Here is a 14,800-nt window from a genome sequence, read left to right on the forward strand (position 1 = left end):
CACGATGACGTCATCATGGGTCACGTGACGTCACGTTAAAGATTAATAGATCTTTGAAAATATATATCAAATCAACTGTGAGAGACAACCTGATATGAATTTACCTGCAGCTGGGGGGCTCTTTGCCTTGTCTTTGTCACTATTCTGCACCTCTTCATATGCTGACTCCTCAGCAGCTGAAATAAAATAAGTCACACACAGGAATGTAAATGCTCCTACAATTTCAACTTTCTTTGTTAAGTCATCACTTTCTGTAAATGCCTGAGCATCATCAACTATTATAAAAGAAGACTACACGGACCAGCTTTAACAGGCTTGTACAAGCCCTCTAATTAGGGGTCTAGGTTTTGTAGGGGTCTATGTTGTGGGAGTCCTTAGGATCCAAAGAGACCTTTTGGGTCAGAGTGAGGTTCAATCACGACTCATTGACAGTCAGTGAGTCAGTCAGATACAATGAGGACACGAGACTGAACCACCAAAACTAGATGAAAAGTGTACTTCAATACTCATTGGCTGTTTCGGCACTTTTGCCGAAACAGCCTTTGTTTTCGTTAAGATTTTAGTTTTTTACTTTATTTTTTTTCTTTTTGAAGGCATTTTGCCCATAGCATTTGTGCATGTTTTTTTGTCCCCGGCATTTGGACACTAAAATCAATCCGATTGCCTTTATACTTGGCACACACTTGAACCAGCATCTGAAGTTGTGTGCCGAACATTGACGTCATCGTGACGTCATCATGAGTCACGTGACGTGACATATGCGATTTTTCTGTTGAGACCATAGTTTCTAGCAGAATTCGGCTAGATCTGACAGATTGGGCTATATCTCCAGAATTACAGGTCCGATTGGGTTGAAAGTTGGTATGTACCTAGACCGGGATGTCTTATAGATGAAAAATCACTTGACGTCATGATGACATCATCACGTGACATATGACATCATATAATATAAACATATTTTGAAGGCCTATATCTCCTGAACTACAGGTCCGATGGGGTTGAAAGTTGGCATGTGCCTAGACTGAGAGATGTTATAGTTGAAAATTGAAGTGACGTCATGCTGACGTCATCATGGGTCACGTGACGTCACGTTAAAGATTAATAGATCTTTGAAAATCAATATCAAATCAACTGTGAGAGACAACCCGATATGAATTTACCTGCAGCTGGGGGGCCCTTTGCCTTGTCTTTGTCACTATTCTGCATCTCTTCATATCCTGACTCTTCAGCAGCTGAAATAAAATAAGTCACGCAGAGGAATGTAAATGCTCCTGCAATTTCAACTTTCTTCGTTAAGTCATCACTTTCTGTAAATGCCTGCGCATCATCAACTATTATAACAGAAGACTACACGGACCAGCTTTAACAGGCTTGTACAAGCCCTCTAATTAGGGGTCTAGGTTTTGTAGGGGTCTATGTTGTGGGAGTCCTTAGGATCCAAAGAGACCTTTTGGGTCACAGTGAGGTTCAATCACGACTCATTGACAGTCAGTGAGTCAGTCAGATACAATGAGGACACGAGGCTGAACCACCAAAACTAGATGAAAAGTGTACTTCAATACTCATTGGCTGTTTCGGCACTTTTGCCGAAACAGCCTTTGTTTTCGTTAAGATTTTAGTTTTTTACTTTATTTTTTTTCTTTTTGAAGGCATTTTGCCCATAGCATTTGTGCATGTTTTTTTGTCCCCGGCATTTGGACACTAAAATCAATCCGATTGCCTTTATACTTGGCACACACTTGAACCAGCATCTGAAGTTGTGTGCCGAACATTGACGTCATCGTGACGTCATCATGAGTCACGTGACGTGACATATGCGATTTTTCTGTTGAGACCATAGTTTCTAGCAGAATTCGGCTAGATCTGACAGATTGGGCTATATCTCCAGAATTACAGGTCCGATTGGGTTGAAAGTTGGTATGTACCTAGACCGGGATGTCTTATAGATGAAAAATCACTTGACGTCATGATGACATCATCACGTGACATATGACATCATATAATATAAACATATTTTGAAGGCCTATATCTCCTGAACTACAGGTCCGATGGGGTTGAAAGTTGGCATGTGCCAAGACTGAGAGATGTTATAGTTGAAAATTGAAGTGACGTCATGATGACGTCATCATGGGTCACGTGACGTCACGTTAAAGATTAATAGATCTTTGAAAATCAATATCAAATCAACTGTGAGAGACAACCCGATATGAATTTACCTGCAGCTGGGGGGCCCTTTGCCTTGTCTTTGTCACTATTCTGCATCTCTTCATATCCTGACTCTTCAGCAGCTGAAATAAAATAAGTCACGCAGAGGAATGTAAATGCTCCTGCAATTTCAACTTTCTTCGTTAAGTCATCACTTTCTGTAAATGCCTGCGCATCATCAACTATTATAACAGAAGACTACACGGACCAGCTTTAACAGGCTTGTACAAGCCCTCTAATTAGGGGTCTAGGTTTTGTAGGGGTCTATGTTGTGGGAGTCCTTAGGATCCAAAGAGACCTTTTGGGTCACAGTGAGGTTCAATCACGACTCATTGACAGTCAGTGAGTCAGTCAGATACAATGAGGACACGAGGCTGAACCACCAAAACTAGATGAAAAGTGTACTTCAATACTCATTGGCTGTTTCGGCACTTTTGCCGAAACAGCCTTTGTTTTCGTTAAGATTTTAGTTTTTTACTTTATTTTTTTTCTTTTTGAAGGCATTTTGCCCATAGCATTTGTGCATGTTTTTTTGTCCCCGGCATTTGGACACTAAAATCAATCCGATTGCCTTTATACTTGGCATACACTTGAACCAGCATCTGAAGTTGTGTGCCGAACATTGACGTCATCGTGACGTCATCATGAGTCACGTGACGTGACATATGCGATTTTTCTGTTGAGACCATAGTTTCTAGCAGAATTCGGCTAGATCTGACAGATTGGGCTATATCTCCAGAATTACAGGTCCGATTGGGTTGAAAGTTGGTATGTACCTAGACCGGGATGTCTTATAGATGAAAAATCACTTGACGTCATGATGACATCATCACGTGACATATGACATCATATAATATAAACATATTTTGAAGGCCTATATCTCCTGAACTACAGGTCCGATGGGGTTGAAAGTTGGCATGTGCCAAGACTGAGAGATGTTATAGTTGAAAATTGAAGTGACGTCATGATGACGTCATCATGGGTCACGTGACGTCACGTTAAAGATTAATAGATCTTTGAAAATCAATATCAAATCAACTGTGAGAGACAACCCGATATGAATTTACCTGCAGCTGGGGGGCCCTTTGCCTTGTCTTTGTCACTATTCTGCATCTCTTCATATCCTGACTCTTCAGCAGCTGAAATAAAATAAGTCACGCAGAGGAATGTAAATGCTCCTGCAATTTCAACTTTCTTCGTTAAGTCATCACTTTCTGTAAATGCCTGCGCATCATCAACTATTATAACAGAAGACTACACGGACCAGCTTTAACAGGCTTGTACAAGCCCTCTAATTAGGGGTCTAGGTTTTGTAGGGGTCTATGTTGTGGGAGTCCTTAGGATCCAAAGAGACCTTTTGGGTCACAGTGAGGTTCAATCACGACTCATTGACAGTCAGTGAGTCAGTCAGATACAATGAGGACACGAGGCTGAACCACCAAAACTAGATGAAAAGTGTACTTCAATACTCATTGGCTGTTTCGGCACTTTTGCCGAAACAGCCTTTGTTTTCGTTAAGATTTTAGTTTTTTACTTTATTTTTTTTCTTTTTGAAGGCATTTTGCCCATAGCATTTGTGCATGTTTTTTTGTCCCCGGCATTTGGACACTAAAATCAATCCGATTGCCTTTATACTTGGCACACACTTGAACCAGCATCTGAAGTTGTGTGCCGAACATTGACGTCATCGTGACGTCATCATGAGTCACGTGACGTGACATATGCGATTTTTCTGTTGAGACCATAGTTTCTAGCAGAATTCGGCTAGATCTGACAGATTGGGCTATATCTCCAGAATTACAGGTCCGATTGGGTTGAAAGTTGGTATGTACCTAGACCGGGATGTCTTATAGATGAAAAATCACTTGACGTCATGATGACATCATCACGTGACATATGACATCATATAATATAAACATATTTTGAAGGCCTATATCTCCTGAACTACAGGTCCGATGGGGTTGAAAGTTGGCATGTGCCAAGACTGAGAGATGTTATAGTTGAAAATTGAAGTGACGTCATGATGACGTCATCATGGGTCACGTGACGTCACGTTAAAGATTAATAGATCTTTGAAAATCAATATCAAATCAACTGTGAGAGACAACCCGATATGAATTTACCTGCAGCTGGGGGGCCCTTTGCCTTGTCTTTGTCACTATTCTGCATCTCTTCATATCCTGACTCTTCAGCAGCTGAAATAAAATAAGTCACGCAGAGGAATGTAAATGCTCCTGCAATTTCAACTTTCTTCGTTAAGTCATCACTTTCTGTAAATGCCTGCGCATCATCAACTATTATAACAGAAGACTACACGGACCAGCTTTAACAGGCTTGTACAAGCCCTCTAATTAGGGGTCTAGGTTTTGTAGGGGTCTATGTTGTGGGAGTCCTTAGGATCCAAAGAGACCTTTTGGGTCACAGTGAGGTTCAATCACGACTCATTGACAGTCAGTGAGTCAGTCATATACAATGAGGACACGAGGCTGAACCACCAAAACTAGATGAAAAGTGTACTTCAATACTCATTGGCTGTTTCGGCACTTTTGCCGAAACAGCCTTTGTTTTCGTTAAGATTTTAGTTTTTTACTTTATTTTTTTTCTTTTTGAAGGCATTTTGCCCATAGCATTTGTGCATGTTTTTTTGTCCCCGGCATTTGGACACTAAAATCAATCCGATTGCCTTTATACTTGGCACACACTTGAACCAGCATCTGAAGTTGTGTGCCGAACATTGACGTCATCGTGACGTCATCATGAGTCACGTGACGTGACATTATATGCGATTTTTCTGTTGAGACCATATTTTCTAGCAGAATTCGGCTAGATCTGACAGATTGGGCTATATCTCCAGAATTACAGGTCCGATTGGGTTGAAAGTTGGTATGTACCTAGACCGGGATGTCTTATAGATGAAAAATCACTTGACGTCATGATGACATCATCACGTGACATATGACATCATATAATATAAAAATATTTTGAAGGCCTATATCTCCTGAACTACAGGTCCGATGGGGTTGAAAGTTGGCATGTGCCAAGACTGAGAGATGTTATAGTTGAAAATTGAAGTGACGTCACGATGACGTCATCATGGGTCACGTGACGTCACGTTAAAGATTAATAGATCTTTGAAAATCAATATCAAATCAACTGTGAGAGACAACCCGATATGAATTTACCTGCAGCTGGGGGGCCCTTTGCCTTGTCTTTGTCACTATTCTGCATCTCTTCATATCCTGACTCTTCAGCAGCTGAAATAAAATAAGTCACGCAGAGGAATGTAAATGCTCCTGCAATTTCAACTTTCTTCGTTAAGTCATCACTTTCTGTAAATGCCTGCGCATCATCAACTATTATAACAGAAGACTACACGGACCAGCTTTAACAGGCTTGTACAAGCCCTCTAATTAGGGGTCTAGGTTTTGTAGGGGTCTATGTTGTGGGAGTCCTTAGGATCCAAAGAGACCTTTTGGGTCACAGTGAGGTTCAATCACGACTCATTGACAGTCAGTGAGTCAGTCAGATACAATGAGGACACGAGGCTGAACCACCAAAACTAGATGAAAAGTGTACTTCAATACTCATTGGCTGTTTCGGCACTTTTGCCGAAACAGCCTTTGTTTTCGTTAAGATTTTAGTTTTTTACTTTATTTTTTTTCTTTTTGAAGGCATTTTGCCCATAGCATTTGTGCATGTTTTTTTGTCCCCGGCATTCTGACACTAAAATCAATCCGATTGCCTTTATACTTGGCACACACTTGAACCAGCATCTGAAGTTGTGTGCCGAACATTGACGTCATCGTGACGTCATCATGAGTCACGTGACGTGACATTATATGCGATTTTTCTGTTGAGACCATATTTTCTAGCAGAATTCGGCTAGATCTGACAGATTGGGCTATATCTCCAGAATTACAGGTCCGATTGGGTTGAAAGTTGATATGTACCTAGACCGGGATGTCTTATAGATGAAAAATCACTTGACGTCATGATGACATCATCACGTGACATATGACATCATATAATATAAACATATTTTGAAGGCCTATATCTCCTGAACTACAGGTCCGATGGGGTTGAAAGTTGGCATGTGCCAAGACTGAGAGATGTTATAGCTGAAAATTGAAGTGACGTCACGATGACGTCATCATGGGTCACGTGATGTCACGTTAAAGATTAATAGATCTTTGAAAATATATATCAAATCAACTGTGAGAGACAACCCGATATGAATTTACCTGCAGCTGGGGGGCCCTTTGCCTTGTCTTTGTCACTATTCTGCATCTCTTCATATCCTGACTCTTCAGCAGCTGAAATAAAATAAGTCACGCAGAGGAATGTAAATGCTCCTGCAATTTCAACTTTCTTCGTTAAGTCATCACTTTCTGTAAATGCCTGCGCATCATCAACTATTATAACAGAAGACTACACGGACCAGCTTTAACAGGCTTGTACAAGCCCTCTAATTAGGGGTCTAGGTTTTGTAGGGGTCTATGTTGTGGGAGTCCTTAGGATCCAAAGAGACCTTTTGGGTCACAGTGAGGTTCAATCACGACTCACTGACAGTCAGTGAGTCAGTCAGATACAATGAGGACACGAGGCTGAACCACCAAAACTAGATGAAAAGTGTACTTCAATACTCATTGGCTGTTTCGGCACTTTTGCCGAAACAGCCTTTGTTTTCGTTAAGATTTTAGTTTTTTACTTTATTTTTTTTCTTTTTGAAGGCATTTTGCCCATAGCATTTGTGCATGTTTTTTTGTCCCCGGCATTTGGACACTAAAATCAATCCGATTGCCTTTATACTTGGCACACACTTGAACCAGCATCTGAAGTTGTGTGCCGAACATTGACGTCATCGTGACATCATCATGAGTCACGTGACGTGACATATGCGATTTTTCTGTTGAGACCATAGTTTCTAGCAGAATTCGGCTAGATCTGACAGATTGGGCTATATCTCCAGAATTACAGGTCCGATTTGGTTGAAAGTTGGTATGTACCTAGACCGGGATGTCTTATAGATGAAAAATCACTTGACGTCATGATGACATCATCACGTGACATATGACATCATATAATATAAACATATTTTGAAGGCCTATATCTCCTGAACTACAGGTCCGATGGGGTTGAAAGTTGGCATGTGCCAAGACTGAGAGATGTTATAGCTGAAAATTGAAGTGACGTCACGATGACGTCATCATGGGTCACGTGACGTCACGTTAAAGATTAATAGATCTTTGAAAATCAATATCAAATCAACTGTGAGAGACAACCCGATATGAACTTACCTGCAGCTGGGGGGCCCTTTGCCTTGTCTTTGTCACTATTCTGCATCTCTTCATATCCTGACTCTTCAGCAGCTGAAATAAAATAAGTCACGCAGAGGAATGTAAATGCTCCTGCAATTTCAACTTTCTTCGTTAAGTCATCACTTTCTGTAAATGCCTGCGCATCATCAACTATTATAACAGAAGACTACACGGACCAGCTTTAACAGGCTTGTACAAGCCCTCTAATTAGGGGTCTAGGTTTTGTAGGGGTCTATGTTGTGGGAGTCCTTAGGATCCAAAGAGACCTTTTGGGTCACAGTGAGGTTCAATCACGACTCATTGACAGTCAGTGAGTCAGTCAGATACAATGAGGACACGAGGCTGAACCACCAAAACTAGATGAAAAGTGTACTTCAATACTCATTGGCTGTTTCGGCACTTTTGCCGAAACAGCCTTTGTTTTCGTTAAGATTTTAGTTTTTTACTTTATTTTTTTTCTTTTTGAAGGCATTTTGCCCATAGCATTTGTGCATGTTTTTTTGTCCCCGGCATTTGGACACTAAAATCAATCCGATTGCCTTTATACTTGGCACACACTTGAACCAGCATCTGAAGTTGTGTGCCGAACATTGACGTCATCGTGACGTCATCATGAGTCACGTGACGTGACATTATATGCGATTTTTCTGTTGAGACCATATTTTCTAGCAGAATTCGGCTAGATCTGACAGATTGGGCTATATCTCCAGAATTACAGGTCCGATTGGGTTGAAAGTTGGTATGTACCTAGACCGGGATATCTTATAGATGAAAAATCACTTGACGTCATGATGACATCATCACGTGACATATGACATCATATAATATAAACATATTTTGAAGGCCTATATCTCCTGAACTACAGGTCCGATGGGGTTGAAAGTTGGCATGTGCCAAGACTGAGAGATGTTATAGCTGAAAATTGAAGTGACGTCACGATGACGTCATCATGGGTCACGTGACGTCACGTTAAAGATTAATAGATCTTTGAAAATCAATATCAAATCAACTGTGAGAGACAACCCGATATGAATTTACCTGCAGCTGGGGGGCCCTTTGCCTTGTCTTTGTCACTATTCTGCATCTCTTCATATCCTGACTCTTCAGCAGCTGAAATAAAATAAGTCACGCAGAGGAATGTAAATGCTCCTGCAATTTCAACTTTCTTCGTTAAGTCATCACTTTCTGTAAATGCCTGCGCATCATCAACTATTATAACAGAAGACTACATGGACCAGCTTTAACAGGCTTGTACAAGCCCTCTAATTAGGGGTCTAGGTTTTGTAGGGGTCTATGTTGTGGGAGATCCAAAGAGACCTTTTGGGTCACAGTGAGGTTCAATCACGACTCATTGACAGTCAGTGAGTCAGTCAGATACAATGAGGACACGAGGCTGAACTGTAGCGTTTTCTTCCATAGAATTATAGCTTAATTTGTGAACTTACAGTCCAGTGGTGGGTAAAAGTTATGACCCTATGGTATCAATCGCCCTAATTGATTGATTACTATTACTGAGCCAAGCCCCACTTTTATTACTTTGTCCCTCTTACCACATTTTATCACCTAACCACAAAGTCCATTAGTACATTCCTTCAGTCTCTAGTTTTTATTGCTTTTAAATTGGATAGTCAGCCCCACCTTGCTTATTAGATTCTTCACTCACTCTCCTTTATTACTTTCTTCGCTCACTCTTCTTTCAACCATCAAACGAGACACATGTCTCCGTCCAAATCCTCTCTTGTAAATACGGTAGTCTAGTTGTTTGATTATTAGAATAAAGTTGCTGTACGACCAACATCGTGTGTATTCCATTATTCCATCAACCAAAACCCTAAACTGGTGACCCAGACGTGATTCGAACACGTGACCCTGACGTGATCTATACAACAAAACAGTGGAATTTTGGAATCAACTGCAGCGATGCCTACTACTCCTGCTACAACTAGTACTGATGCAACAGCACAGCCACCCGTAACCGCTACCATCAGCCTCAAACTCCCACCATACTGGCCATCTGACCCAACAATATGGTTCACCCAAGTGGAGGCACAATTCACCACTCGAGGCATAACCTCCGAACACACAAGATATGCTTACGTAGTGGCGTCCCTACAGCCAACTATAGCGCAGGAGGTGAGGGATATTTTAATAACTCCACCCTCAGAGGCTCCATACACAACGCTGAAAAAGGAGCTTATCAAGCGCACATCTCAATCTGAACAAAAACGCTTGCACCAACTCTTGACAACAGAGGAGTTGGGGGATCGAAAGCCCTCCCAACTGCTCCGCAAGATGCAACAGCTCTTGGGGGAGCGAACATTGGAGCCATCAATAATGAAACAACTTTTTCTCCAGCGGCTTCCAACCAATGCTCGGCTAATTCTTGCTTCCACCTCAGAAGAGGTCGACATCGACCAATTGGCAAAGTTAGCAGATAAAATCATGGAAGTCTCCCCTACCCAGGCACCCATCTCTGCACACATCACTACCATTGAATCTCCGCCACCAACCGAAATTCAACAACTGCGGGCCGAAGTAGCGAATTTGGCATCAATGATATCCAACCTCACCAGCCGTCCACGTGAACGCAGTCGCAGCCGCAGTCAACCGCGTCGCCAACGCACTGAGGACCGTAGATCAGCAGCCACGGCCACGCACGATGCAGAGTGTTGGTACCACCAGAAATTTGGAGCTATGGCCCACAAATGTACACAGCCATGTTCTTATAAGACCGCTCACCAGGAAAACGACCAAGCCGGCAAGTAGGGGCGACATGCTCTGCTGGCCGTTCCCCATCTCATCGCCTATTTTATGTCACAGATCGAGTAACGAAGCAACAATTCCTTGTGGACACAGGAGCAGAGGTGAGTGTCATCCCTCCTTCATCTCACGACCGCGCCCACTGCTGTCATGGACATGACCTTCAAGCAGCTAACGCATCGCAGATCGCTACTTATGGTGAAAGGTCATTGACACTTGACATTGGGATTCGGCGGCCATGCCGATGGGTGTTCATCGTCGCCGACGTTCAACATGCAATCATAGGCGCAGATTTCCTTCGTTATTTCAACTTTCTTGTTGACATTCGCAACTGCAGGCTAGTTGATGCTACGACCAGCTTAAGCATCGATGGAAAAGCATCAACATCGCCATCGCTCAGCCCCATCTTCAAACCACCCACCCCATCTCGATTCGCGGACATTTTGAAGGATTTCCCCAGCATAACGCGTCCCACCTATAGTGACACTCCAATCAAACACAACGTTGAGCACCATATCATCACGACTGGCCCCCCTACAGCCGCACGCCCTCGCCGTCTTGCACCTGACCGTTTGAAAGTCGCCAAAGACGAGTTCCAACACATGATGGACTTAGGTATCGTGCGCCCTTCGGCCAGTAACTGGTCCTCACCTCTTCATATGGTCCCCAAAAAGCAACCTGGGGATTGGCGTCCATGCGGTGACTATCGGGCTCTCAACAAATCCACAGTGCCTGATCGTTATCCAGTGCCACATATCCAAGACTTTACATCATCACTACATGGCACTGTGATATTTTCCAAGATCGACCTCATCCGCGCATACCATCAGATTCCCATGGCACCTGACGATATTGCTAAAACCGCTATCACGACTCCGTTTGGGCTCTTCGAATTTACCCGTATGCCATTTGGTTTGCGCAACGCCGCCCAAACGTTCCAACGCTTCATTGATGAAGTAACAAGAGGTTTTGACTTTTGTTATGCCTACATCGATGACCTCTTAGTTGCCAGTACTGATGCCGATCAACATGAAACGCATCTTCGCCTTTTGTTTGACCGCCTCCAACAATACGGCGTGATCATCAACCCCGCGAAATGTCTGTTTGGCGCAGAGTCACTGGAATTCCTTGGACATCACGTTGACCGTCACGGAGTGCAACCACTTGCTGGAAAGGTCCGTGCTATCCGTGATTTTCCCCAACCAACAACTCTCACCAAACTCAGGGAATTTCTCGGTCTCGTCAACTTCTACCGCCGTTTTATTCCCCAGTGTTCCCAGGTCCTCCAACCACTCACCGATCTACTTTCTAATGCCGGAAAGAAGTCGGCACCACTCCCTTGGAATGACTCTGCCACCGCTTCATTTCACGCTATCAAAGTTGCCCTCGCTAACGCCACTCTCCTTGCACATCCAAAGCCAGACGCGCCTCTGTGCGTCATGACGGACGCTTCGGATGTCGCAGTGGGAGCTGTTCTTCAGCAACGAATTGACAATGCATGGCAACCACTCGCTTTCTTCTCAAAGCGACTTCAACCAGCAGAGACACGTTACAGCACATTTGGTCGCGAACTTTTGGCCATATACCTTGCCATCTGCCATTTTTGTCACTCACTCGAGGGTCGTCAATTTCATGTGCTAACGGACCACAAACCGCTCACATATGCTCACGGCACCACAACGGACAGACACTCCCCTCGCGAAATTCGCCACCTCGATTTTGTTTCCCAGTTTACCATTGATATCAGACATGTTAAAGGTGGAGATAACCCTGCCGCAGATGCCCTATCTCGTGTCGTATTAAATGCTCTTCGCACGGACCATACTGCACGCATCGATTTCCATAAAATGGCGGAATTGCAGAACACCAGCGAGGAATTTCAACGCTTGCGCACATCGTCATCCTCGCTCACGTTCAAACAAGTTCCCCTACCATCATGTGACATTACATTAACTTGTGACATTTCTACTGGAAACGCACATCCATTTGTTCCAGTGGAGATGCGTCGTGCAGTGTTTGACGCTCTACACTCCCTATCTCACCCTGGAATTCGCGCCACGCAACGCCTCATCACGGACCGCTACGTTTGGCCATGTGTTAACCGTGATGTGCGACAATGGGCAAAATCGTGCATACAGTGTCAGCGCTCAAAGGTCCATCGCCATACCTTTGCACCCCTGTCTAAGTTTTCTACTCCAGATGCCCGATTTTCGCATGTTCACATTGATCTTGTTGGACCATTACCCACATCCAATGGATGTGTATACATGTTGACCTGTATTGACCGTTTCACACGTTGGCCAGAAGCCATCCCTCTACCCGACATCACAGCTGAAACAGTCGCTCGTGCCTTTGTAACTCGATGGGTGGCCTCATTTGGTGTTCCATCGGTTATCACCACTGATCGCGGTGCCCAGTTTGAATCCGCACTTTTTCGCGCACTCACAAATCTGCTTGGTACCACCCGCATACGTACCACAGCCTATCACCCAATCGCGAATGGGCTAGTGGAACGTTTTCATCGCCAACTGAAGTCATCACTACGGGCACAACCAGATGCAAGCCTATGGACAGAGACTTTGCCGCTGATTCTCTTGGGAATCCGAACTGCGGTCAAGTCCGATTTCGGTCACTGTGTTGCCGAACGCGTCTATGGCACCACACTTCGCCTGCCTGGCGAATTCTTTGACAACACCACTGATGCCACTGCCTTAGAGCCTACGAACTATGTTCATCGCTTGAAACGCGCCATGCAGGATCTTCAACCACCAACAACCCGCGCACAGCAGCGTCCCACAGTGCATGTTCCCGAGGAACTTCAGACATGCACTCATGTTTTCGTTCGTCGTGACGCAGTGCGCAAACCTCTACAACCGCCTTACGATGGACCTTTCAAAGTACTCAGTCGTTCAGCTAAACATTTCGTCATTGAACTGAACAATCGTCAGGACACAGTTAGCATAGATCGCCTTAAATCTGCCCATTTGGATATAGATCATGCTACGAATTCTGCTCTTCCCAAACCCAACCACTCTATCCCAATAGTCCAAACCAATCCTGTAAATACCGAGCAGAATATCCCAACCTCAGATATTCCACCTCCTCGTACAACCCGCTCAGGCCGCACAGTTCATTGGCCCAAACGCTATGTCACATTCGTTCGTTCTTAAGTGTTTTATCAATTTTTGTTACTTCTCACTCACTGGAAGGGGGCTCCTGTAGCGTTTTCTTCCATATAATTATAGCTTAATTTGTGAACTTTTAACCCCTCGTACATTGCCCCCAGCAACAGTCCAGTGGTGGGTAAAAGTTATGACCCTATGGTATCAATCGCCCTATTAAATTGATTGATTACTATTACTGAGCCAAGCCCCACTTTTATTACTTTGTCCCTCTTACCACATTTTATCACCTAACCACAAAGTCCATTAGTACATTCCTTCAGTCTCTAGTTTTTATTGCTTTTAAATTGGATAGTCAGCCCCACCTTGCTTATTAGATTCTTCACTCACTCTCCTTTATTACTTTCTTCGCTCACTCTTCTTTCAACCATCAAACGAGACACATGTCTCCGTCCAAATCCTCTCTTGTAAATACGGTAGTCTAGTTGTTCGATTATTAGAATAAAGTATTTCCTAGCAGAATTCGGCTAGATCTGACAGATTGGGCTATATCTCCAGAATTACAGGTCCGATTGGGTTGAAAGTTGGTATGTACCTAGACCGGGATGTCTTATAGATGAAAAATCACTTGACGTCATGATGACATCATCACGTGACATATGACATCATATAATATAAACATATTTTGAAGGCCTATATCTCCTGAACTACAGGTCCGATGGGGTTGAAAGTTGGCATGTGCCAAGACTGAGAGATGTTATAGTTGAAAATTGAAGTGACGTCACGATGACGTCATCATGGGTCACGTGACGTCACGTTAAAGATTAATAGATCTTTGAAAATCAATATCAAATCAACTGTGAGAGACAACCCGATATGAATTTACCTGCAGCTGGGGGGCCCTTTGCCTTGTCTTTGTCACTATTCTGCATCTCTTCATATGCTGACTCTTCAGCAGCTGAAATAAAATAAGTCACGCAGAGGAATGTAAATGCTCCTTCAATTTCAACTTTCTTCGTTAAGTCATCACTTTCTGTAAATGCCTGCGCATCATCAACTATTATAACAGAAGACTACACGGACCAGCTTTAACAGGCTTGTACAAGCCCTCTAATTAGGGGTCTAGGTTTTGTAGGGGTCTATGTTGTGGGAGTCCTTAGGATCCAAAGAGACCTTTTGGGTCACAGTGAGGTTCAATCACAACTCATTGACAGTCAGTGAGTCAGTCATATACAATGAGGACACGAGGCTGAACCACCAAAACTAGATGAAAAGTGTACTTCAATACTCATTGGATGTTTAGGCACTTTAGCCAAAACAGCCTTTGTTTTCGTTAAGTGGTTTTTTGGGGCTGTTTCGGCACTTTTGCCAAAACAGCCTTTGTTTTTAAGATTT

General features: G+C 43.4%; 1 protein-coding gene across 13 annotated transcripts in view; it reads right to left on the reverse strand.

Moving 5' to 3' along the window:
• LOC119735735 overlaps positions 1–14,800 on the reverse strand; it is a 114,803-nt gene that overhangs the window by 22,283 nt on the left and 77,720 nt on the right. For 10 of the 13 annotated variants that reach the window (XM_038209643.1, XM_038209647.1, XM_038209651.1 and 7 more), the window contains 10 exons: positions 14,292–14,363; positions 8,562–8,633; positions 7,503–7,574; positions 6,447–6,518; positions 5,388–5,459; positions 4,329–4,400; positions 3,273–3,344; positions 2,217–2,288; positions 1,161–1,232; positions 105–176 (listed from right to left, as the gene is read on the reverse strand). In XM_038209643.1, the coding sequence (XP_038065571.1) occupies positions 105–176; positions 1,161–1,232; positions 2,217–2,288; positions 3,273–3,344; positions 4,329–4,400; positions 5,388–5,459; positions 6,447–6,518; positions 7,503–7,574; positions 8,562–8,633; positions 14,292–14,363 (720 nt within the window). The remainder of the gene's footprint in view (positions 1–104; positions 177–1,160; positions 1,233–2,216; positions 2,289–3,272; positions 3,345–4,328; positions 4,401–5,387; positions 5,460–6,446; positions 6,519–7,502; positions 7,575–8,561; positions 8,634–14,291; positions 14,364–14,800) is intronic. The other 3 variants (XM_038209652.1, XM_038209649.1, XM_038209645.1) reach the window with 2 other exon arrangements.

The sequence above is a fragment of the Patiria miniata genome, unplaced genomic scaffold (genome assembly GCF_015706575.1).
Source record: "Patiria miniata isolate m_02_andy unplaced genomic scaffold, ASM1570657v1 HiC_scaffold_29, whole genome shotgun sequence".
Taxonomy (NCBI): Eukaryota; Metazoa; Echinodermata; class Asteroidea; order Valvatida; family Asterinidae; genus Patiria; species Patiria miniata.